This window comes from Sarcophilus harrisii, chromosome 6 (assembly GCF_902635505.1).
Source record: "Sarcophilus harrisii chromosome 6, mSarHar1.11, whole genome shotgun sequence".
NCBI classification, from domain to species: domain Eukaryota; kingdom Metazoa; phylum Chordata; class Mammalia; order Dasyuromorphia; family Dasyuridae; genus Sarcophilus; species Sarcophilus harrisii.
This window is the reverse complement of record NC_045431.1, coordinates 237,881,644-237,907,435: the sequence shown is the minus strand read 5'-3', so window position 1 is coordinate 237,907,435 and position 25,792 is coordinate 237,881,644. Positions and strand designations below refer to the sequence as shown.

At 48.4% G+C, this 25,792-nt stretch overlaps 2 protein-coding genes across 13 annotated transcripts in view; both read left to right on the top strand.

The window, feature by feature from the left end:
• PPFIA1 (PTPRF interacting protein alpha 1) overlaps positions 1–1,540 on the top strand; it is a 99,479-nt gene extending 97,939 nt beyond the window's left edge. For all 8 annotated transcript variants that reach the window (XM_031942635.1, XM_031942634.1, XM_031942628.1 and 5 more), the window contains one exon: positions 2–1,540. The gene's annotated coding sequence lies outside the window, so the exon portion shown is untranslated. The remainder of the gene's footprint in view (position 1) is intronic.
• A 5,697-nt stretch (positions 1,541–7,237) lies between these two features.
• The window catches only part of CTTN (cortactin), a 44,535-nt gene continuing 25,980 nt past the window's right edge, over positions 7,238–25,792 (top strand). For 2 of the 5 annotated variants that reach the window (XM_031943489.1, XM_031943485.1), the window contains exons 1-5: positions 7,238–7,334; positions 16,026–16,110; positions 20,062–20,148; positions 21,532–21,605; positions 24,042–24,171. In XM_031943489.1, coding sequence (XP_031799349.1) covers positions 20,062–20,148; positions 21,532–21,605; positions 24,042–24,171 — 291 coding nt within the window. In that variant the 5' untranslated portion in view covers positions 7,238–7,334; positions 16,026–16,110. Of the gene's footprint in view, positions 7,335–7,998; positions 8,018–14,863; positions 14,883–16,025; positions 16,111–20,061; positions 20,149–21,531; positions 21,606–24,041; positions 24,172–25,792 lie in introns of those variants that run through there. The other 3 variants (XM_031943488.1, XM_031943486.1, XM_031943487.1) reach the window with 3 other exon arrangements.

Below are 25,792 nucleotides of genomic sequence, written 5' to 3'. Positions count from 1 at the left end.
GTTTACCCACACTACTTCTACAGATGATTATGCATCGTTCTGAACTCAGCCAAGACCACACTTTAGAATTGAGTGGATCTTTAATCTGTTAATACTTGTTATATGGACAATGAGATATTTTATTACAGAGTTTTTAATTAGTAAAAAAATTCATGAATACCATAGAGAAAATATTTTAGATTTAAATGTTTCTTATATTTATGTAAACTTATGTGACTTCATTTATACGGTTACTTACTTTTTCATGTGTATCCAGATTATAAATATCTTTTCCAATCAATCCATGAGGTTCTTATACTTAATTTGTTAGTCAACTGAATGTACTGTAATGCTTGTAAGTATAAATCCTATGAGCGAATAGGGTTTTTTTTGTAAATTATGCAGTTATTGTAATTATCATTGTTTTAATTTTTTTTAATAATAAATCTGACCGAATGAGGATTTTACTGCATTTGTAAAAAGTGCCCTATGACCACGGAGTAGGCATTATCAATCATATTTGGAAGCTGATGCTTCAAAAAGCAGACCACTGCGACCGTTTTGAAACAATCAGACTTTTCATTGCAAGCAGTTATGGTGTGTGATTTAATTACTGATCCCAGCTGATCTTTTTCCAAAAAGAAATTTTTCATTCTGTAGCATGGACTGATTTGAAATTTCCTATTTTAATTATCATCTTCTCTACTAAAATTTGAACTGAGAAACACGAGAACACTCTGGAGGCGTTCTAGACAAAATTGACTCAGGATGCTTTTGGAACTCTCTCTTTCACTGGTCAGTGGATAACTTGTCTCCAATGACCGCATATAAGCCATGAACAGAAAAGACTTCTCTCAGCCAGGAAAAGGGCTCAGGGGAGGGGTCCAGGGCCAGGTGGCCCCCCCCCCCCCCATCTCCACCCCCAGCCCACAAAGAAGTGCTTTCCTCCCGACGCCATTGGTTGAGAGGCTCTGATGCAATTTCTTAGAGGACCAATCACAACCCGCACTGCAGTCTCAAGGCCCGCCCCTGCCAGGATGCAGCGCCACCTTCAAGCCAGGCCTTACCTGCTCACTCGTCAGTCTCTCAGCATTTGTTGGTCAACTTGTTTCAAGTCTGCGTCCGGACACGTTGTTGAGCTTTGAATGGTTACAGCCATTACATTTCAGATTGTAGAGAATGTACCTTTTACTTTTGGAAATGGCACATTAAAAAGCCAAGGAGAAACTGGTGTAGATCATGGTGCATTATTTATTATGCAAACTATATATATATGTATGTGTATATGTATATATATATATATAGCTAGATCCAGATATAAATATATACATATGTGCATATATATATAGCATGTCCTTTTCCTATTTGTTTCTGCTTTTAATGTACTTGTATAACTCATTGTTACTGTTGTTTTTCTATTAATCTTTTGTGAACTTTCCAATTATGTAACAAAGTATGTACAGCCTACTTTTGAACTATTTTTATCACAGTATTATTTATTGCTTTCTTTCAATAAAGTACTGAAGCCTTTTCCACTGCCAATAAAACACCCGCAGAATGAGCCATGGTTAATGCTGCCCATCACCTGCTGGCACAAGGAGTCAAATCTGGGAGCGACAAGAGCCGGGTGGGAGGGGGGAAGGGGGGTCAAGCTCCCTCTGGGGGCAGGCACAGGGTGGGGGCTGGCCTTTGACTACAGCCTGGGACGGTCCCTTCTCCGAAGCTGCTTCTCAGGAGCAGAGCCAAGGGGTGGGGGCTTTGGGGACATTCCTGGGGTCCTGATCTGCCATACCCCTGTGCTCTGGATTCTAAACGGAGACACAGGAGCCAGTCACCGGGGGGGGGGGGGGGGGGGGGGGGGGGGGGGGGGGGGGGGGGGCGCATACTCTTCTGATGCTTTGCTGGCCTTTTCACAATTGAACACAAACTGGCCGGGGCTTTATTGGGCCTGCAGACATATATTAACCATCAGGACTCAATGGAGGCAGCTTGATAGCTCAAGAGCTAGACCTGAATTCAAATTCAGCCTCACACATTTAACATCTGTATGACCCTGAGCAAGTCAGCCGCTCTCTGCCTCAGTTTTCTCATCTGTACAGTGGGGTTCGTAGCACCTTCCGAGTGATTTGGGGATCAAAGGAGCTAATAACTGTAAAATATTTAAGTACTCTGTAAATGTCAGCCCTTTTTATTGTCCCTGAGGCTAAATGCTACCACAGGACGATGCTGTTTCTTCTACTCCAGATCAACTTTTAACCTTTTTGCTTATTAAAAAGGCAGCTGGGGAAAGCCCCACCCAAGACAGGAGACGATCACTCATCAATCCATCTGCCGGCATGTGCAGGGGGAAGAAATGTTGCAGGGTCTTTCCCCTTCCAAGTTTTCCTAATGAGTCCGAGCTCCAAGTGGCTTTCTTATTAATTACCTGTTTGCTTTTTTTTTTTTTTTTTTTTTACTTTATTAACCTGAGAGAAAAAAATGTCACATCAGGATAGTTACATGGAGAGTAAAAGTATCCCATATACATTAAAAAAGAAACTGAGGCAGAGCTCTGCGCCAATGGCACTTTAATAAAGGGTCGTCCCCAGATCTTCCTCAGGAGCTGAGATGCCACCTCCCCTTAGGGCTATATCGGAGAATAGGGATTTGATTGAGCAAAGCTATCACAGTGCTGTTAGTGCTCTTAAGATGGTCACCTATTGATTAAGGTTTTGTCTGGAGGTATGGAAATATTCTGGGGGACCTTCCATGTCATGATCCCTGCCTCGCTGGACCATCACAAGGCAGTAGAGGGCCTTTTGTCAACTTCCAGTAGTGAAGAAAGTGAACGTAGAATCTGCAGCTCCCAGCTCTGGGGGCCTCCCCTGCAGGATTTGGTCAGGATTCTGTCCCATTGATTCATACTGAGCGAGTCCACATGGATTATTTCTCCCATTCATCGCTCAGTTTCTGTGAAAAGGGGAGAGTTCTGTGCTCTGAATCAGCCTCCCTATGGGCTGCCCAAATCGTCCTCTCGTTCCGAGTAAGGTTAGTGTGGCCGCTATCAGATGGTCATTCATTGAGGGAGAGCCACCCCTCCGTCGCTTGCTAACTCTGTGATCCAGGCATCAGGACGTTCTAGAGGGAAGGTCTAGGTGAGCCCCACCCAGGGGCCACTCCTATCTCTGTGACCTCGGAATGGTCCCTTGGGAAGTAAAATTGCCTACAGAAGTTGCCTTTGTTCTCTGCTTTATTTCTTTGTCTCCTTAGAAGGGCAAAGCCTCTTTCAGTTGGGGAATTCCATTTTCGCCACCACGGTAGCTTTTCCCGCTAAGCTTTTGTAAAAGTTGCTCTCCGGGAGAAACATCGAGTCCATGTAAATGGTGCCCCCAGATGGGAAAACCGAAGCTTAGGACTGTGAGGTCTCCCAGCCTGAGAAACAAGGGCTTGAACACTGGTGCTTTCCCACTTTCCCCTTCCCCAGTCACATGGGGAGCACAGAATGAGCTTTTATCCAATGACTTTTCTGCCTGGACAGTTCTCACTTGACACAAGAGTTTCTGGGTCAAAGGTAAAAGTTGAGTTTGTTACAGGCTGACCTTTGTCAGCATCGGCCCCCAAAACAAGTCCCTGGGAAGGGATGAGCAGGCAGTGACTGGACCGGCTTCCATTTCTCTACCTTAATAATAAGGACGTTGTACCTATAAGGAGTTGTGGCAGCTGCCCCCATTAGGGGGCATGTTCATTCATTTGAGCCAATGGAGATCTCCATACTTAAGTCATTTACTAGCTGTGTGACTTAATGCAAATAAGTTAAACTACTGGCCCACTTACTCATCTGTGAAATGGGCAAACCGCTTGGTACTGGCTCTCTGGTTGTGAGGTTCAAATGAGCTCATTTATGTGAAAGTGTCAAAAAATAAAACAAAAAATTTAAATAAAATTTAAAAAGAAGGAAAAGAAGTGTCATGTGAGATTGTGTCGTGCTGTTAAATTATAATGACACCTTGGAGAATCTGTGTCATTGAACAGCTCCTGCCCTCCACAGTTCCAGAAATGCAGCCTCTGCTGGCACAGTGGTTAGATTGCCAGGCCCGAGTTCAAATCTGGCCTCAGACACTCACTAGCTCCGTGATATTTGGGCAAGTTATTTAACCCTGTTTGCCTCAGTTTCCTCATCTGTAAAATGGAAAATGAAATGGCAACCAAGAAAACCCTAAATGGCAGAACATAGAGCCTGACAGGACTGAACAACCACAGGCTGCTCTAGTCCTAATTTTGTGCTCCTGTAACCCTGCCTCAGGGACTGTTATTCTAACAGACTATTGGGATGGCTAGTTGGTTTGTTTTTAAGAACAAGTAATAATTCCCTGTGGTGTTCTCTTCTTTTCTAAAATACGATGGTTCTCTGGGTGCAGGTTTCTTGGGGAGGCTCCTGGAGGCAACCTTAGTTTCAGTTCCAAATAATAATCACCTCAAATGCAGCCAGGAGTTAAGTACAGTCCTTTATTATCTCTTCCAAAACAGCCCGGTTAGCTTTCCTTGGTTCGGAGAGCTCTTGTTGCTAGTCCTTTGCTTCTGCCTCTGTCCACCTCAGCCTCTCTTCCGAATCCCCAGTTCTGCCCGACTGCAGTCTCTAGCTTGTCATCTCCTCAACTGACTTCTCACACTTCTCAATCTCTTCAAGTCTCTTGACTGAAGCTCCAAGAGCTTCTTATATATGATCTCTTAAAGGTGGGAACCCAAAGATTGACTCCTCCTCTAGAGAGTGGGATTGTGGGAGGTATAAACTTGTGAATCTCATACTGAATCCTGAAATCTCCCAAACTTGGGAACTAATGTGTGAACTCTCAAAGGTGTAAACTTAAGCATTGTTTCTACCAATTCTAGTGACTTAACACCTTGCAAGGATTCTAACAATTCCCCTTATTCCCCACTTTATCACTTAAAAAATATTCTCCCCAATTACATATAAAACATTTCTAGTATTCTTTTTTTTTTATGTTGAGTTCCAAATTCTCTCCCCTCTTCTCTTTTTTTTTTCCTAGTAAATTTATTTTGAATACCTATTGCTTTATGAATCATGTTGGGAGAAGAGAGAAAAATCAGAGCAAAAGGGGAAAACCATGGAAGAGGAAAAAAAAAAAAATCAGGAATTGAACATAGCATGTGTTGATTTACATTCAGTCTCCTTAGTTCTTTTTCTGGAGGCAGATGACATTTTCTCAAAGTATTGGAATTGCTTTGGATCCTCTCCACTTCCTGAGAGCAATTTGGCGTAGGTTACACATAGGCAATCACGAAAAACATTTCCCTGTTATGTTGAGAAGGAAAACGGATCTCTCCCCCCCAAAAAAAAGAAAGAAAAAAGGGAAGAAAGTTTTTAAAAAGTACTTTCTTCTGCATTCAGTTCTTTGGAGGTGGACAGCGTCCTTTGGGGGATCCTGGATCCTGGATCATTGCATTGCTGAGAAGAGCTAATTTAAGCGCAGTTGATCATCATACACCAATACTGTTGCTGGGTACAATGTTCCGGTTCTGGTCACTTTACTTTGCATCAATTCATATGGCTTTCCAGAGTTTTCCGATATCATCTTGCTTCTCATTTCTTATAGAACAATATTATTCCCTTACATTTATATCCCACAACTTGTTCAGCCATTTCCCAATTCATGGGCATCCCTTCCATTTCCAATTCCTCGCTACCACTACGAGAGCTGCTATAAATATTTTTGTATATACATAGGTCCTTTCCCCCACATTTTTTTTCTTTTGGGGGGGACACAAACCTAGTACAGTAATTTTCCTTTTAGAGATTGTCCTTCAAGGTTTTTTAAGTTCTTTACTCAGGGGAACCTTGTTGGCTCTCCCCAGTGTAGACCTGACAGCAAGCATTCAGATAATGGAAGGCACCTAGCGTCTCCCCCCATTGCTTTTCTTTTTTTTCCAGCAAGAAATATGCCCCCAATTCTCTTTGCTTTTTGTTTCAGCTTTGACAATCTGGAGCAGAACGGTATAAAGCCGAGGGCGTTTGATTTAGCCAAGCTGTGGGATGGAAAGGGCCTGGCTGTGTTTGATACATAGGAAAAACTTTCCAAATAAATGTGTACTGAGCCGAGTTGGTTTTTCAGAGCTTTCTCAAAATCTGTGAAATATGGAAAATAGAGCATCTGCCTTCTGGGGATTGTTGAGGATCCGAAGCCCTTTTACAGAGAAATATCTGACCCTAACCCATGCCTTGTGTTGATCTGAACATTTTAGAAAACTACCAAAAATCAGCCCTGGGTCTTTCTGCTGCTGCCATCCCTTGCCCCACCCTTCCACTCTTCCAAACCCCATTTGGGTTGCCCTTGTCAAAGCTCCTGAATCTGGAACTGGCTTCTAGTTTATTTTACAAATAAGGAACTGAGGCAAATGGGATTCAGTGACTTGCCCAAAGTCACATAACTAGTAAGTGTCCGAGGCCAGACTAGAACTCAAGATGAGTCTTCCCCGACTACAGACCCCTCACTTGGACAAATGGCTGCCCACACTTGGGCAGAAGATCAGAGCTTGAGGCTCTGTGAAGTCCGCAATGTCTTTTGCGAGCTTGAATGGGTCATCTCGAATCTTCGGGCCTCAGTTTCTTCCTCTGTAATATCGGGAGAGAGCCGGCTGATGGGGCTCTTCCCGGGTTTTAATTTTCTCTCTTGAGCTATTCCGTGACAGGCGGTTTGACTGCTCCGGGATCCGGGTGGAAGGAGGCTTTCGGGAGGCCCGAGGAATCTGGTTCTTCCAGCTCTGTCTGGGACGGAAATGGCCAAGCCGAGTCCGAGGCGGCGCCCGGCCCGAGGGATACAAAGTAGCAGCTCCAAGTTTAAGGGATACAAAGTAGCAGCGCGGGAGGGCCAGGTTCCCACCCTCCCCCCCCAACAAACCCCGAAGGGAGACAAAGTCTCCGCAGGGGCCGCGCCGGCTCCAGCCAGTTAACCGGAAAGCCCTGGGGGGCCGGGGGCCCGGGCGGGGGCTGGGAGGAGAAATGAAGGCAGGAAGGGAAGGAAGAACGAATGAATAGTGGAGGAGGCCTGGGCAGCCCCCTGGGTTCTCGTCTGGGAGGGACGAGCGGGGAGACACCCAAGCGGGGCAGGTTCATCCTTAGAGGGGGCGCGGGGCGCGGGGCGCAGGCCGGCCCGGGAGGACCGCTTGGGCTCCGCTCCGCCGCTCGTTCCTCCGGGATCCGCATCCCGGGCCCATCCCGGTGCTGACGACACAGGAAGTGTCGCGAGCGGAAACCGCGGCTGGACCGGAGCGGCGGGGCCAGGAGAGGAGGGAGAGGAGGGAGAGGAGGGAGAGGAGGGCAGGACGGGCCGGCGGGGAGCTCGGACGCACGGAGCGAGGTGAGCGCACGGAGGCGGGACCCGGAGGCTGCCCGGGGTCTCTGTGCAGCCCGGGCCGGGGGCGCCGCCGAGGGAGGCCGGGACTCGCTGCTCCGCCCGGCCCGGCTGGAGTTTCGGGAGGAAGTGGTAGCTCTTGGGGTGCTGCGGTTTGTAGGCTGCGGGTTTGGGGCGAAGGCGGAGGAGGAGGGGGGGGAGGGGACGTGCTGAGCGTGACTGTGGATGTGGATGGGGTCCGGGAGCCTCCTCCGCCCGCTCGGGGGGCGAAGCTGAGCCCCTCTGCGGTCTAGGGTGGAGGTGGGGGCCGTGACCGGGAAGGGGGTGCCCTCCCCTCCCCCGCTCCCTCCCTTCCTTCCCCACGGAGCTGGGAGGGGACGCGAGGACTAGACTCAGGTAGGAGCTGGGGGGGATGCGGGCGGGGGCCCCAGGCCTAGGGCGCGGGCCGGGCCGGCTGGGACCCAGCGGATAAATGGGTGTGGCGCCTTCCCTGACCCGCTGCCTCCCCTTCCCTGGAGCGCCCGGCCTTCTGGCCTCTGGGAAAACGCCGGGACCCCTCCCCCTCCAGCCCAGGGCCTCCGTCTGCCGGCTCCACTCCTGGGGGAGGGGCGGGGGAGGGCTGCTGGGGCCCGGCCCGCTTCGGGGCTCGGAGAGCTCGGAATCGGGCCGGAAAAAGTTCTCCGGGGAAGGTAGGGGAGCCGGGACTCGGCCAATTGTTTCTTCTGGGGGGACCGGGAGCTCCTGGCGCCGGGGCCGGAGGATTTGGGGTGCTCGGGGCGGGGGGAGGGGAGTGACTCCCGGGGACTCCCGACCAGCCGGAGCCGGAACCTTGGCGCTCGCCATCCCCCTGGCCCGGGAGCCAGCGAGTCCTGGGGGGGAGGAGGAGGAGGAGGAGGGAGGGGGCTCCAAGTCCTCCCGACTCTGTGGCTTTCGCTCCCTCCCAGGCTCCCGTGAGTCAGGGCCTCGTGCCCCGCCAGCACAGCCCCTTCCTAACCCAGCTGCCTGAGGTATTCCCAAGGGCCACTTCTCGCCCCAGCGGGAGCCCCGGGGCCGCCTTTCTGAGCCGCTCGGCCCGGGAACCTCCCTGGGAGGGGGCCGGGGCCTGCCGGCCTCTACCAGGCCATTTGTATAAAAGATTTCCTCAGGGAGGCATTTCCACCCCGACATTCGGGACAGCCCTGCTGGGAGGCCGCTGATGGGCCCCGGGATTCTGCTGCCTGAGAATTGGCTGGAGGGAAAAGAGAAGCTTCTGGGGCCTGGATACTGGGCTTCTAGCCTTTGAAGGGCTCTCTACTTTACAAAGACGACTTCTTAGCTGGGTGACCTTGGGCAAGTCACTTAACTCCAATTACCCCCAGCAAAAAGAAGAAAAGAAAGGAAAGGAGAAAGAATTAAGATTGCCTTTTTCTTGCCCCAGATGGCCCAAGTTAGTCTGGGATGGCTGAGAGGCAAATTCTGGCGGCAGAATCAGCCACAGTGTTTCTCTTTCTGCCTTGAAGTTAGATGGATACATAGACCCACAGATGGATAGGGATGGGGAGAAGACATGGACAGATCTAGATGTCCTGCATGTATGTGGCTACTTGTTTCCCACTCGGTCCTGGAACAGCTAAGACTGGGACTGGTTTTTGCTTGTCCATGTTTTTCTCCTTTAGCACTGTTTGGCATACAGTAAGTACTTAATAAATGCCCGTTTCCTGGAGGAGTTTCTTTGGGAAGGGGCGGGCTCTCCCTCTCTGGAAGGAGCCAGGCAGAGGCTGTTTGCTGCTGGAGATGTCAGGGACGGTTGAGCCAGTTGCCACTGGTGTTCCTTCCAACGCTGACATTTGTGAGGACACAGGAAGGCCGTTGTAATTGAATTCAAGGGGAAGGGGGAGGGGTCATTCACTTCAGGTGTGGTTGTTTCAATTCCCTCCTGAATCTCCTAGTCCCAAAGTAAACTCTGCTGTTTGGCTTTTTCAGGCCTTGGAACCCAGACTCAGCTGACTTTCCCAGGCTCTTTACCCTCCCTCAGGCCTCCTCTTTAGCACAAGAACTTTAGGGATATTCTTTTCCCTGCCCAGCCACCACCCGAAGTCTGGCCTTTCACCTGGATTTTAGAAACAGCCTCCTGCTGGTCTCCCTGCCTCCCCTCCTCAGCCTTTCTCCCAGCAGGTTCGGCCAGAATCCTCCCCCTGCCCACACCACACACTCCCGTTCCATCAAGTTGGATCTACAAGCATTTCTTCAGTGCCTCCCAGTGCTCGGCTCTGTGCTGGGGACACAAAGAAAGAAAGGCCCGGCAGCCCCTTCCCTTCCTCAGAAATCCAGGGGCTCCTTGAATCCATTATGGAGTCAGCTGTTTGGCATTTAAAGCCCTTCCCAGCCAGCTGGACTCCCTGCTCTTTCATCTTCTCCCGTTTTACTCCCTCTCTGTGTTCTCCAGTCTAGCACCCCTGACCTTACAGCTGGCCCTTCATTTCCAGCCTCCAAGCGCTTCCATTGGCGGTTCCCCTGCTTGGACTGGCCTTCCTCCTCCTCTGTCTTTCAGCCTCCTTCCAGACTCGGCTTGGATCCCGCCTTCCCTCTCAGGGCTGCTTCCCTCCCTTACATGTACCTGATTATTTTCAGCCTTTTTTTCCAATCAGAGTGGGAGCTTCTTGAGGGGGGAGGGGGAGGATTTGTGCCTTTTTATCTCTAGGTCTTGCGGTGCTTGGCACATGGTAAGCGGACTGGCCTTGGAGGCTGCCTTGGGTTTCCAGCCCAGGAGGCCCTCCTGCACAGCTGCCCCACTGATCTCTGCTTTCTGGAGCTGGCTCTCCCCCAGTGCAGCCTTCTTGGGCCGCTGGAGTTTCCCTCCCTTGCCGGGGCTCACCACATTGGTATCAGATTAATACACATTCTCGTTAGCCCAGAACTTCCATGCCTCAGTCTCCCCAAGGAGCACATACAGCATGGGGAATTCTCTTCAAGCATTGGCCTGATCATGTTACTTCCTGTTTTTTTAATTAACTCCATTTGGAGTTTTCTTAGCAAAAATGCTGGAGGGGGTTGTCATTTTACAGATGAGGAAACTGAGGCAATGTTGTTACATTACTTCCCCAGGGTCACATAGCTAGGAAGTGTTTGAGGCCAGATTTGAATTGAAGGTCAGTGTGACTCGGCAGACATGGTCCTCTAGCCATTGTACCACCTCCTGCCTACCTTTGTTACTTTGTAGCACCACCTGCCTAGCACTAACCTACCCATGTTACTTTGTAGCACCACCTGCCTACCTTTGTTACTTTGTAGCACCACCTACCCACCCATATTACTTTGTAGCACCACTTGCCTACCCATGTTACTTTGTAGCACTGCCTGCCTACCTTTGTTACTTTGTAGCCCCACCTACCCACCCTTATTACTTTGTAGCACCACCTTACCTAGCACTAACCGACCCATGTTACTTTGTAGCACCACTTGCCTACTCATGTTACTTTGTAGCACTGCCTGCCTACCTTTGTTACTTTGTAGCGCCACCTACCCACCCTTATTACTTTGTAGCACCACCTTACCTAGCACTAACCTACCCATGTTACTTTGTAGCACCACCTGCCTACCTTTGTTACTTTGTAGCCCCACCTACCTACCCATGTTATTTTGTAGCACCACCTGCCTACCCATGTTACTTCCCACTCAAAATATTCAGTGAATTCCAATTTTTAGGCCTAAGTTTGCCTGGAAAAGGCCTTTATAACCTGACCTGGCCTCCCTTCCCAGGCAGATTCTACTTTATTCTGTCGGCCACACGCTCTTTGGTCAGTTAAAATTTCCAATTACTATTTCATTTGATCCTATGGTTGTTGCTATTGTTCATTTGTGTCTGACTCTCAGTGATGCTGGAGAACCTTGCTTCCGCCACAGCCGTTTGGTTATTTGTCATTCGTGGGTCATTCAAAATTATCAACTTCTAAACTCCTTACAGGAGACCCCCAATCTCTTATTTCCATATCTTCCATGTCTGGAAGGCACCCCCTCCCCTCTCCTTGCAGTTGGGCTCAACCATCACCCTCTATGGAAAGTCTTTTCTTATCCTCCACTGCTGGGACCCTCCTCTTGAACCATCTTGTATTTGTTTTCAATGTCTTCCCTGCCTACCTTTTTGTTAGCATGTTGTTTCCCAGACAGAATCATTAATAACAATAACTGGTGTTTTTATAGAGCCTTACACATGAACCTCATTTTTTTTCTCACTGTAACTACAGACACAGTTGCTTTGATCTTTACTTGATATCCTCATTAGGTTAAATGATACCCAGGAGCCATCTGATGCAGGATTTGAACTCAGGGTTTACTAATTGTCATCGGGCACTTTATAAAATTACTTCACTGCTTCAAGCTAAATACTGGACTTGGGGACTTTGGGTTTTGTTACCTGGCCTTAGACAGGTGTGAGAATTACCATAGTTCTTCCCATGGTATCGGGTCTGGGGAGTGAGCAGCACGGCTCGAGCTGGGCCTCGGCGCGGTGGGCACTGGGGCCGCCACCAGTGGTGCCTCTGGGATTTGAGCCAATTTACTCAGATTTTGATGCGGTATCATGTTCTTCTTGGGGAAGACTCTCCACCAGAGACCCTCAGAAGTGGCTGGCTGCTTAGCCCCCAAGAGTAATCGTTAACGGTGCCCCAGAATTCTGTGCTTGACCTTGGCTCCCACCATGCTTTTGTCAATGGCTTGGATCAGCCGTAATTGGCCGACTCATCACGTTTGCCGGAGGCACCGAGCTGGGACCCAGGGCTGACACAGTAGATGAGAGTCAGCATCCAAAATCAATCAGTGGGCGTGTGTAAAAGTGCCAGCCGCTGTGCAGAGGCCTGGGGTACAAAGCAAAAGCCCAGACAGCTCTTTCCAGAAGCTTATTTGATAGCCTGGCCTATTAGGCTGAATCCAATTGGATGAAATTCACAGGGATGAGGGGAAGGGAAGAAGCCTTTGTGTGGGGCCTGTGTTCTGCCAGGTGCTGTGCTAAGTGCCTTGCAGATATAATCTTACTTGATAAATGTAAATAAAGATTACACTTGGGAGCAAAAAATCAACTTCATGAATCGCACGTGTTGAACCTATGTTGGATCATTTGCTGTCTGGGGAGGGAAAAAAATTTAGATTTCTTAAGGGTGAATGTTGAAAATTATCCATGTTTTTATAAGGTTTTAAAAAATTAACTTCATGGGTATAAGATGAGTCACATGAATAGGTAGGCAGTTTTGAAAAAGATCTGGGGGTTTGAGTGGACTGCAAACTATGTAAGGAAGCAGAGGGCTGTAGCTTTTTCAGGTAGCTTCAGGAAGGAAGAGTTTACTGGCAGAGGGATGTCCTCTGCTTCCTTTAGACCCCACGTTTCGTTCTGAGGCCGGGGACAAGCTGGAGATTGGAGGAAGGCAGCCAGGGTGGTGCAGCAGGAAGATTATTCAAAGGAAATGGAAAGGGAGCTTGGAAAAGATGAGGCTTTGGCTGGATCTAAGGGCTGCCTTCCAGTTGCTGAAGGACTGTCAGTCATCTGGAGGCAGGGACTGATTTGTTCTCTGAGCAGACTCTTGGCTGATGGGGGAGGGAAAGTTCAAAGAAGCTGGGGGGGGGATAGAGGGGGGTTACAAAGACTTTCCTGCCTCTGCTGTTGCTGGTTCCTCTCCCCTAGGAGTCTTCAAGCCATGGCTTGATGCCTGCTTGTCTGCCCAGCACAGGAGACCGGGCACCCCCTTCGGCGAGGGTTTGGTGTCAGGTGCCATCTAACTGGTCCTGTGAGTCTGCCCTGGGGATATAAAGTCACCCCATTGCACCAGCCCTGCCTGTAGTGCCCATGAATACTAGCCTAGAATTGGAAAGTAACCTAGAACCTAAGTTCTCTGAAGGAGAGACTCCTTACCCGCAGCAACAGCTAAGGGTGAGTTAGCATTTATTACCTGGGCAGGTGCGATGCCCTATAGAAGTGCTTTCCAATTATTATTTCCTTTGATCCTATAGTTGTTGCTATTGTTCATTTGTGTCTGACTCTTTGTGATGCTGGAGAACCTTGTTTCTGCCACAGCCGTTTGGATATTTGTCATTCGAGGGTCGTTCAAAATTATTAACTTCTAAAACTCGGGGCACAGGAGATCGGGGTATTTAACTTTCAGTTCATCATCACCCACAGTTTCCTTAGCACAAGATTTCAAGGGCCTTATACAGGCTTGGCTGTGGGCAGGCCATCCCCCACCCCAGCTGTAGACCATACAGCCCAGACCTTCCTACCGCCACCATCTCCCAAGTCTTCCAAGCTCATATTTGTTGCTTCCATGACGTTATCTCTTTTTCTATCATATTCTCTGCTGTCCCCTTTTCGTCTTTAGTCTTTCCCAATGTCAGTGAGTCCCATCTTTTTTTTTTTCCCCAATGAGTCCCATCTTTTCATTATGTGGCCAAAACATTTAAGCTTACCTTAGCAGGTAGATGCTATTATTATACCCATTTTACAGTTGGGGGAACTGAGACAGGGCATACTGAAGTGACTGCCCAGGGCCACATAATTAAGTGACTGAACTTGGAATTGAACTCCCTTATTCATCTTCTGGGTCTCACTCTGTTCCATCTTTGTGCTTAATCGATGTTTGGTATCGTCTCCTCCATGAGCCTGCAAACTCCCGGAATATTAGCACCACACTCTGTCCAACCGTCCTGCCTCGCCCAGGACGGCGCGCCACATGAGCTCGGCAGAGGGGCCGAGCCTCCTGGGAAAGCAGAGGCCTTCCCTGGCGAGGCCGGACAGCGTTTTGATCACGGGGGAGCCCCTTCTTTAGCTGTGGCACTTGTGCACAATCTGACACTTAAGATGTGGCCGATCGGGGCTGAATCCTGCAGAAGATGGTTATGGGATGGGAAATTCTGTCATTTAACCTGATTGATCGGGTCTTTGTCCTATATATGGGGATGAAAAGACCCAAATGAGCAGGTCCTGCCCTCTGGGAGCTTACTCTCTGCTGGAAGCAGTCAGCTACTCCCCCTCTCCCCCCATATTTCTCCTCTTGGAGAGTCTTAGATGGAGCTTTTATGAGAAAACTGCACGTGGCCCCAGCAAAGCCAAGTGGTTCCCCACGTGGTCCCCAGAATCACTCTCTTCATCTTGAATCTGTTTTTCTCTGGGAGAGAGGACGAGTGTCTAGTTCAGGCTGTTTTAGCATCTAAATCAATTAGTAAACATTGTATCATCGAGCATCCCCATGTGCCAGGCCCCGTGCTAAGCCCTGGGGATACAGACAGTCCCTGGCCCCCCGGAGCTCCCAGTTGATTGGAGGAGACCAGATATAAACAGCTACACAAAGTGTACACATGGGACAAATAGGACGTAATGAACACAGGGAAGGCCTGAATTAGGAGGGGTTGAGAAAGATTTCCTATAAAAGCCGAGATTTTAGTTAAAACAGGAAGGAAGCCAGGAGGTGGGATTGAGGAGTGAGGTGCTCCAGGCTTGGGGCACAGCCAGGAAAAATACCTGGAGGTGGGAGGTGGAAGGTCTTGTGCGATGACCCAGAGGATCAGGAATCCAGAAAGAAGACCCAGAAGGTAGGAAGGGGCAGGGTGTGACTGACTAACAAACAGCATTTTGTGTTGGAACCCGAAGGCACTGGGGCTCCACTGGGATTTTCTGAGTTGGGGGGAGGGGAGGAAGGGAGTGTGTGTGTGACTTGAAGCTGATAGACTCAGCCCCAGGCTATCGCAACAGTCCCAAGGTGATTAGATGGCGCAGCAGGAGAGAAGGGGGAGAATTTGAGAAATGTTACAGAGGTGACATTGAAGGACCTTGGCCACAGCCGAGAGAGAATGGAGAGTTGGGAGCCCTGAGGGCCTGGGAGGAGACTGGGAGAAGGGGGGATGGTGATAGGAAGAGGGTTTGGGGGGAAAGATCCCATGGATTTGGGGGTGTCTGCTGGACATACAGGACGAGGCGTCTGAAAGGCAGAATTTGGAGGTCAGCGGAGAAGTGGGGGCAGGAGAGGGAGCTGCCGGGCTCACCCAGTGAGGTAACCTCCAGGGAGAGCCGGGAGCCGCTTGGGGTTTGTGGCCAGGGCCTCCAGCCCCGTGTCTCACTTCCTCAGTTTCCCGGCTTCTTGATTTCTTGGCTTCTCACTCCAGTAACTAACTTTACCTCCTCATTATCTATTCAGCTCCTTCTCTGCCCTTCTATGCTGCGGCGTCCACTCTGCAACCAGTTAGCTGGCGGCAGCAGAGACTGGTTTTTCCTCCTCACACTGGCCCGGGACCATTTGATCCCTCGCTTTCTGCTGCTTTTCGGCCCACTTTGCTTAACTCTCCAAGAGGCGCGTGCGTTATCCCATGTTAAGCTAATGAAGAGGAAAATGGAATTCTGTTTTCTGCAACTTGGAGGAGTTTTCTGAGGGCCGAGCCAGGGACCAGGCATTTCCTGTGTGTGTGTGAGTGTGTGTGTGTGTGTGTGTGTGTGTGTGTTAGCTGGGAGCTGGGGGGCAGGAGGAGGGGAGGACATTGCTAAGCTGCCGCTCGGTGCTTCCTTTGCGTTTATCTGGGTTCCGAGCCCCAGGTAGCGGCTGATTCTGATCAGCGCAGGCTCTTTTTGGACTCGGTGACCCGGTTACTAAAATCGGAGGCTCCTCTGGCAGCGTCCGGGGAGCGCTCCCAAATGAGGCGGCTCGGAGCCTTCCTGAGCGCTGGCTCTCGGCTTTCTTGCAGGCGGCCGGCACGGTTCCTGGCGGCTTACCGAAGCGTTTGGAGCGGCCTCCCGTGACAAGTCCTTCGTCCTCGGCTGGGAACAAAGGTTGGTCCATCACACGAGCTCTTGGCTCTCCCCTTCTCCCTTCCTTAAAGAAAATCATAGAATTACCTCGAGTTTATACAACTTCTTAAGGTTTGCAAAAGATTAGATGTGAATTCCCTCATTTGGGCTTCACAACAATCCCGAGAGATCAGTGCGGTTGTTTTCCCTATTTTACAGGTAGAGAAACTGAGGCACAGGGCACAGAAATGCCTTGTCTTGGGTCATCCACTTGGGAAGTGTTTGAGGCTGGAATTGAACTCCGATAACTCAGACTCCCATCCAACACTATCCATTGCACCAAATAGCTTCTTCATAAAAGTCCTAAAATTATAGATGTGGCGAGAGAGGCTCCTGGGTATATAGATGAACAAAAAGGAGGGTCATGATACTCAGGGAGCCACATTCTAGTGCAGAGCTGGGAAAGGGCGTGAGGGGTGGGGGGGTGCTGGAAAGGGGGTGGAGAAGGCCCTGGAGAGGGGAGAAGAAGGATTGCAATGGTGGACCAACTCCAGCAGTCATCCACAGGTCCTCTAGGCCCAATCTGAAAGCAAAGCTCCTTGTCTGTGCTCCCACCGCTAGTGAGTGTCGAACCCAGCACTCGTATCTGCTTCCAATTTCTTTACTGATCACTGCACCAAGCTGCCAGGAGAACACTGTGGCCCTGGCAATACTATCCCTTGAAAATCGGTATCACGTGGCCATTTTTCAGCATGAGAAGTGCTTTGTTTTCTTTATTTGGCCTGGATTTCCTTGATCTAGTTTGATCCTAGGATTATTCCAGGCCCCTTGAGGATCGGGCCAGTCCTGACTTGGAAGGCCCAACAGTTGGAAAAACTGGACTTAGTGGTTTCTTTCTATATCTCACTGATGCCATGAATGGGTTTGTTTGTTTGTTTAATTATTTTCTGAATGTGACGTCTGTTCTTTGGATCTTTTGAGTTTTCTGAGATGTCGGGAAACACAAACAAACGCACAATCGTGGTATCTCCTTTACTTGGTTATTTTGTGTCTGTGAGTTTTCCAAGTTTGGATAATTCAGTGATTTCTTTTTGAAACTTACATTTCCAGCTGCTTCGCATTTGGGGCAATTTAATTTTCCACAGTAGAAAGTCTACTCTTATTGCATCTATCGATTTTTTTTTTTTTTTTTTTGGAAAATTTTAAATAATATTCTCCATTTGGCTACTTCTTTATTAAGTTTTCTCTTTTTCTCCCTTCCCCCTCCCTTACCTTCATCCCTTCCCTCCCCCTCCTATTCTTCTATTTTCACCTCTCTCCTCCTTTCCTGTCCTTTTTTTCTTCCTTTCTCTTCTTTCCTCTCTGTCTTTTCTTGTCTGATTTTTCTACTTGGTTTAGGCGTTCTGCCATTTCTCCTCCTTTTCTTTGAATGTGGCCCTTCCCACCCAAGGACGTCTCTTGAAAACTCTCTTGTACCTGCTTTTTCTATGTCTGTCATTTCTGACTCGTTGCTCTGCAGTGTTTTTGGTAACTTTATTTCGAAAACATGGGAGACCTCTGTTTCTTACCGCGCACGGTTTCCCCGTCTCACTCTGCCCCCTTAACAATCTTTGCATCTGATTCTGGGTTTTTAGGGACCTGAGAGGTAAGGGAGCTGAGCTCCAAAGAAGGGAAGGCCTTGGACTGTGGTCCCTTAGGCAGACGAGGCAGAGCTAGGATGTTTATAACCTTCACCGTCTCTATTCCAGCCAGTGAGTCTGACAGCTGCCCTCTCTCCAGGAGAGACTTTCCACCCCTGCTCTATCATGGTCAGAATTGTAGCTACAAAGTCCCAGCTTTAGAATTGGAGAAGACCTTTGAGGTCACTGACTCCAAATCCTTTGCTTTGTAGAGGAGGAAACTGAGCCTTACAGAGTTTGAGTATTAAACCAGTTAGGAAGTCTATGGTAGCATTTGAACTCAGCTCCAGCCTGGGGGAAGGAATGTAGCACAGCAGGTGCTACCTCCACCAATTCTCCCAGGATAAAACTTTAGTTGTATTTTTGGTTTCTTTGTTTGACTCATTTTAAAAGTTGTGGTTAGTTTTTATATTCTTGTGTCTCGCCCTTTCTCTTTTTGTGTGTTTTGTTTTGTTTTCGAGCGGCGCCATGGACCCCACCTTCCTTCATTTCTATATTGGATCCATCCTTTTGGACGAGGTGATTTCTGTAGCCAATAAACATATTAAGCACTTTTTTTATGGCTGATCAAGCAACTTTTATTAAGCCCTTATTCAGTGCCGATGTCACGGGAGCGAGGAAGGACAGCCAGCCCCTTGGGTGGAGTCCTGGCGCAAACTTTTGCCAGCATGGGCGGTCGGGAATGGGTGACTTTCTGCCTTGATCTGAGCTGCATTTGAGTGAGAGAATACACCAAACGCAGTGCTGGGAATACACAGGAAAAGCCTGTAGTGATATAAAAACTTGGGACTCCCCAACTTTAAGCTTTTAAAAATCTGGTTGGGAAGCTGGCTGCTGTTAGGAAGTGCTTGGAAATCTCCTGGCTGTGACTGTGGGTGCCTGGGTAGGAAGTACCAGGTTTGGGCAAATTCCTGATTGCCTCCCTTGACTAACCTGGCTATTTTTGCAAAGTGAAAGATTCCCTTGGTTCCCTTTGGTGCCCTGGGCTCAGACTTGGACCATCCACGGATAGGGTGGGTTGGGCAGGGCGCATAGTAGGTCCTCAGGCCCCAGGTCTTTTCCACTGTGTGTCAGGCTTGAGAATTCGGGCATGCCGTTTTCACAGGGCCAGGGCCCTTGCAGGCCAAAGTCACAGGCTACGTGCGAGACGCCCAAACCCAGCTTCGAGTGAGTTTCAATAAAACCAAGGGTAAATAGCTTTCCATTCCCTGACAGTTTTTTTCTGTGTTTTGCAAAAAGAAGATTAAATCCCTTTCTTATTTTAGCTCATAAATTGTGGGTTTTTTAGTGGTCAAGTTGTACCTTTTGTAGATTCTTTAAAAATCATTTTGCTGATGTCAGGGTTTTTTCCCCCTTTTTTGGGGGGGGGTGGGTTGGGTTGTTTTTTTTTTTTTTTTTAATATGAAACAAAAGCCTTTAGTCATATAATCCTCAGGAATGCTGGTCACAAGTGAATTAGGCAGTATATCTGGGACATGCTCCCGAAAGGATAACGCGCTATTGGTCTTTCTGGAGCACTTCCTGTGCTTTTGGAGTGCAGGCGCAGCCTTGGAAAGAAATCTTGTCCAGAGGATCTGAAGTCCCACCTTTGGGCATTTTTCTGGCCTTGTGACCCTTGGGCCACTCCCTCCCCCTGTGATCCAGTGGGACTCAGTTCTCATGGTGACCCAACACATCTTGGTGCTCCACAAATCATGTTCTGATGTGTGAGGCAGCTGAGGGTCCAGAGAGCCCAAGATCAGGATCTGTTCTTCACAGGGAGACAATTCCAGGATCTGGCTAAGCTGAATCCTGGCCTAGGTCACTCCAAGAAGTTTAGAGTGTGGTCTAATGATGAAATGAATCCACTCATGTTCTTTCTCCCTTGGAATAGAGCCAGCGATTCTTCCTGGGGTCTGAATAAGGGCACAAGCCAAAGACCAGTTTTTAGCTCCAGCCTCAGGGCGGGTGGCAGCCAGGTAGTGTGCTGGGCTCCGAGTCTGAAAGATCTGAATTTGAATTCCCCGCGGATGTTGCTCCACTAGCCTCTTCTGAAAGATGGGCTGGTTACAGTCGCTACATCCCAGGCTTGTTACGAAGCTCATGTGAGGAGAGCTTTGGGCCCCTAGAAGGACCACCCCCATGTCAGCTGTCTATTGTCATTGCCCTCAGCAAGAGGAGTTTGTCAGCGTATAGCCCGAGGGGGGGAGGAAATCTTGATTTTGTAGAATTTTGGAGCCTTTATGTGACTGTGAACATGCTCCTCATTCAAAGTCAGGGCTGCTTCCTACTTCCCAATTGCCCTAATGAACGGCCCTAATGTGTGATCTTTCAGATGTGGAAAGCTTCAGCAGGACATTCTATATCGGTCAGCAAGGATGATGAGGGTGCTGATGACTGGGAAACCGACCCGGATTTTGTGGTAGGTCCAGCTTGGTCATTTTCTTGTTTTTTCCTTAAATTTATGTGTCTCCAATTTATTTTTTTCTCAGTAGTATTTTAGTTTTCCAAATAGTAGATATAAAGATAGTTTTCAGCATTCATTTTTCTAAAACTTAGTGAGTGTTCCACTTTTTTTCTTTCCCTTTCTTAACCTCCCTCCTCCCAAAGACAGCAAACAGTCTATTACCTACTGTTATTATTCTTATTATCTACTACTATTACAGTCTATTATACATGTACAATCTTTACAAGAAAAATCAGACCAAAAGAGAAAAAAACAAAAGCATCACACACATAAAAGGGTGAAAGTAGTATATTTTGGTCCACGTTCAGTCTCCGTAGTTCTTTCTTTGGATGTGGAGGTTATTTTCCATCCCAAAATCTATTGGAATTGTCTTGCTGAGAAAAGCTAAGACTCTCATAGTTGATCATCCTCATGATATTGCGATTACTGTGTACGATAATCCCCTGGTTCTGCTCACTTTCCTCAGCCTCAGAACATGGAAGGCCTCTCTGAAATCATCCTGCTCATCGTTTCTTACAGAACAATAATATTCCATGACATTCATATCCCTTAATTTATTCAGCCATTCTCCAATTGATGGGCATCCTCTCACTTTCCAGTTTCTTGCTGCTACAAAAAGGGCGGCCACAAGCATTTTTGCCCATGTGGGTCCTTTTCCCTCTTTCATAATCTCTCTGGGATCAGACCCAGTAGTGAGACCGCTGATATTCATTTTATAGTTCTTTGGGCATAGTTCCAAATTGCTCTCCAGAATGGTCAGGTCATTTTACAACTCCACCAACAATGTATTAGTGTAAAAACCATTACATTGAATTCCCAATCCCTATATTTATGCACACCTGCATTTTTGATTTCCTTCACAAGCTAATTGTACAATATTTCAGAGTCTGATTCTTTTTCTACAGCAAAATAACGTTTTGGTCAGGTATACTTATTGTGTATCTAATTTATATTTTAATATATTTAACATCTACTGGTCATCCTGCCATCTAGGGGAGGGGGTGGGGGGGGTAAGAGGTGAAAAATTGGAACAAGAGTTTTGGCAATTGTTAATGCTGTAAAGTTACCCATGTATATATCCTGTAAATAAAAGGCTATTAAATAAAAAAAAAACAAAAAAAAACCAATGTATTAGTGTGTCAGTTTCCCTTCTATGACCCCACTTTAAAAAAAAAAGTGTATATATATATATATATATATATATATATATATATATATATGTTTTATATATAAAATACACATATATGTGTTTACATACATATATACTCTATGTATGTGTATTTATATATATTTTACGAAAAGGCTTCTGAGATTGTCTTCTCTATCTATTTCTTGCAGAATGACGTCAGCGAGAAAGAGCAAAGATGGGGGGCCAAGACAGTGAAGGGGTCTGGGCATCAGGAGCACATCAAGTAAGGGGGGCTCTTTGCCTTTGTTCTGGCCAAATTGAGGGGAGGGAGCTGGACAGAGAACCCAGGGCTCTCCTTGTCTCAGGCTTATGCTTTGGAGGCTGGTGTTCCGGGGAGTTAATGATTAATTATTAATCATTAACTTCCTGCCTGTAGCACAAACTCCATTTAGGGTACAGGAGTCAGTATAGACCTGCCCCGGCAGCCCTGGGAGGTGGCTGTGGAGGGTGTTCCCCCATTTCCTTATTTAGCCAAGCCTGCCTGAGCTCCCCCGTGTCTGAGGGATGGCTTTGTCCCCGGGAACCAGGGTAACCTTGCTCAGTGGGTGGAGCCCAGAGCTTGGTTCCACCTGCCCAGTGGGCCCTGAAGGTCAGAAAACAGCTTGACATGTGTCACTCAGCTGTGGATGTGACTTGACTTCTTTTCCAAGAAAGTCAAGATGGCTTAAAAAGCCAAACGTTCCCATCCCAAAGCTGTTTCCATGAACCATGTGAAGGCTAAATTCTCATACTTTATGAGGTTCATAGACTAGATCAGATAAAGCATTTATTAAATACCTACTGTGTTCCTGACAGTGCTAAGAGGTGGAATGACAAAAACCAGTTTCTGCCTGCCCGCAAGGAGTGTCCGTTCCAATGGGAGAAGCTAGGATCCCTAGGAAGGGAGGTTGGCGGGGAGGGGAAAGGCAGAGACCAGTCCTAAGAATCCTCCCCAGCAGGTGAGCCTCCTCAAAGGGAGGTTCTGAGGAGAACTTGCCCAAGGCGGGGAGGCCTATGGGCTGGAGAGCACTTCTTTGTTTCTCGGAAAATGCGTGTCTTGATTCCAGCTCTCATAGAATCAAGTGGACATTTTTTCTGGAGAAGAGCCAGGAAAGTCAGCTTGTCCCAGAAGCCTTACCCCTCCCCAGACCCTTCCCGCAGGGATCCCAGAGCTGGGATGCTGTTGAGCAGCTCCCCTGGAGCAGCTGTGAAGCCTCCTGGGGCTTGAGCCTGCCAGCACTGAGGGCCAGCTGCCCTGGGATTCTGGCTGGGGCGGCCACGAGCTTCCCCAATAGCCTGGGCTGGCTCCTCATTTGGTCAGAGCAGTTGTAGTTTTCTTTTTTTTGCCCTTTGCTCTCTGGTTTTGAGTTGCTTTAGAAAAAGGGAATCGGTGCAGTGAAGTCTGTCGATATAAGACCTTCAGGACCCATATCTCTGTGGGTTCCTTAGAGCTCATCACTGCATATTTGGGGCTGACAGGACGGAGCATCTAGAAACTGAGCTTCTTTTGGGGCTCCCTAGAGCATTAGGACTAGACTGTCACAGCAGCAAGCAAGAAATTCTCATAAAGTACTTTGGGACAGACACAGGATGAAAAAAGGACCGAGCCAGGTATCTTGTGCCCTCCCCCCAGAGTGGCAGGGGCCACACAGTGCCCAGCCCTGCTCTCTGTCCTCCCCTTCTCCCCAGAGTATAGGGGCATCCCCTTGGGCCCTGGACAGCCTCCAGGCTGCAGGCTACCAGCTATCAGAGAGTTAGAAGGAAAGGAGCATGGGAAAAATGGGCCCGTTGTCCAAATAAGTCATTTGCACCCATCTTTGATGAGAGCTGCTAAGTGCAAGTCTCTCTGCTGGGGATTAGAGAGAGGATGTGGCCTTGACACAGAGCATAAGCCTAGGTGACCTGAGAGATGACCAAGAGCTAGAGTCCCAGAATGCTTCAGGAATGAATGAATTAAAAACCATTTCATTCACTCACTCATAGAATGCTTCAGGAAACATTGTTTGTGAAGACTTGAAAAAAAGATGGTTTCCTTTCCACTTCCATTTCAGGGATTGAATATGGAATGAGGGTGAGCTCCGTGTCTGGCAGATAGTAGGCCCTTTTTCTCAATGTCAGTTGGATTGGTTAGTTCAGCTAAAGAGCGCAGCCCCTGTCCGAGTGCCTCCTGGCCGTCACATGTTCCGCTGAGTCTGTTTGTGCTGGGGCTTTTCTGTGAATGATAGGAATCCGCAGGATTCTGGCCCATGGCCAGTCGGTTCCCTCGATTTCCTCATTCTTATACTCTCCCTCACCCACAAGTCGGTAGGTGCTTTGCTCTAACCCAGAGTCAGGCGTGTGAACAAATAGAGCAATCTTTTGTCTCTGAGGACGGAAAAGAGTCTTCAGCTTTTAGGGTCAGGGATTTCTCTCTCCATGGTCTCATTTTCCCTACAAGGGGTGGACCTACTTTCCATCAAAGTGTCATGGGACCTTTGGGATGCCGAGAGAGGGGCCGTCTTCACTAGTTGACTGCAGGGCACACGATGAAGATCAGTGGAAGCTGGAGCTCTGGGAATTTCCTGAACCATGAGACTGGGATGGGGGTGGGGAAGGTGGGGGGAACTACATACCTTGTCTGGAGGAGGGGAGAACCAGGAGAAAAGTTCTGCTCAGGGATTTTTCCTCCCTTTTATTTCAGCATACACAAGCTGAGAGAAAATGTTTTTCAAGAACACCAGACCCTCAAGGAGAAGGAGCTCGAGACGGGACCCAAAGCGTCCCATGGCTACGGAGGAAAATTTGGTGTGGAGCAGGACAGAATGGACAAAGTAAGTTGGGAGGTGTCCACTTCAGCCAAGCCTCTCTCTAAAGTGGCGGTGACGGAACAGTGGGTGGCTCCCATTGTCTCTACCCAAGCAGCTGAAAACTCCCCATGAGAATGATGTGAATGGAGGAGAGGTCAAAAAACTTGGCCCTCCAGGTCTGGAATTTGGTTCTGGGTTTCCTATTTATTTACCTCAAAATGACTATTTCAGAGAAACCCATGTGGCGGCTAATCCCATTCACGGCGGGGGCAGATCAGGGTCTTCGACCTGGTCAATAACCGTTCTTAACCTCTGTGGCGTCTTGGACGACCTTGGTGGGCCGTGGGTGATTCCCTGTTGGTTCCTTCAGAGAACAGTGGTCCCAAATACATCCACTAAAATACACACGGTTACAAAGGAGGTGAGGGAAGGGATCAGTGTCTGGTGCTAACTCCGGCCAGGGTTGGCAGAAGCCGCCAGTTGGCGGCCAGCCCGAAATACCCAAAGTCCAGACCACCATGTGGCTGGGACAGTTGCCAGATCTGACCCAAAGCTACCGGAGTTTCTTCACATCTTAAATAAATTTGAAAGACTGAAGATATAGACTGAATCTATACTGAGAGGCTGAGGTGGAAATCACTATTTTTAAAAGCTTGTGGGCAGATCCTTATTCAAGCGATCGTTTCTGGCTTTTAGCAGAAGCCAAGGGAAGTCTTTGACTCAACACGTCAGCTCCGTCTGTTTCTTTTGACAGTCCTTTGCCTCTTTCCTCCCGGCTAATTTTAGATCTGTGGGGGTTTGTTCCCGAAGGGCAGGTGTTGGAGACAACTGGCTCGTTCTGGGACCGTGGTCATTCTCCGCATTGCTGCCAGATGTTAGAGTTGCCTGGTTTCTGGGTCTTCTTGATCCCTGCCTGTCTTCCTGCCCTGGGTGGGAGGGTAAAGATCAGCTGTTAAGCCACTTCATGTGTAGTTTCACCTTTTTTTTTTTTTGCCTGTGTATAAGTTGGCTTAAATCTTTTACTTGGACAACAAAATGACATTGGGGACCATAACTGGTTTATAGTCATTAGACTAGATCCTTCCAAATGAAAGATGCAATCCCAAATTGGTCCCAAACCCAAGAATTGGCTTAAAAGCCACTGACAGAAAGAATGACTTTGTCACTTATCTCTCTGCTTCAGGGAGCTTTTTGGGAACGAAGCCAAGGGAAGTGGTAAGAAGGAGTTTCCTGGGCTTGGGGAGAGGGGAGAAGGGGGGGGGGGGTCAGCATCCCAAGAACCCTCCCACCTCCAAGCCTGGAATTCCATGGAATTAGGCGGAGCTGGGTGAGGTTTCTTATGGAAGTTGGACTCTGGACTCTGGTTGGGATGTCATCATGGGGAAGTAACTGGAAACCTGTCAGACTGGTACTTAACCCTTTGTTGGTATCATCCACTTGCCACCGTTCCACAAAAGTCATTCCAGGGAGTGTCATCTCCTTTCAGTTGTCTCTTCAGGCATGATTGAGCTACAGCAGAGGAGGGGGAGTATCGAGGGACTCCCAGACTGTCAATCAAAGGATGTTTATTAGGGAAGTAAGCTGAGGCCAGCCTCAAGATTGTATTGTTATTTATGGTGCCATTTGGGGACCTTTTACCCTTAAT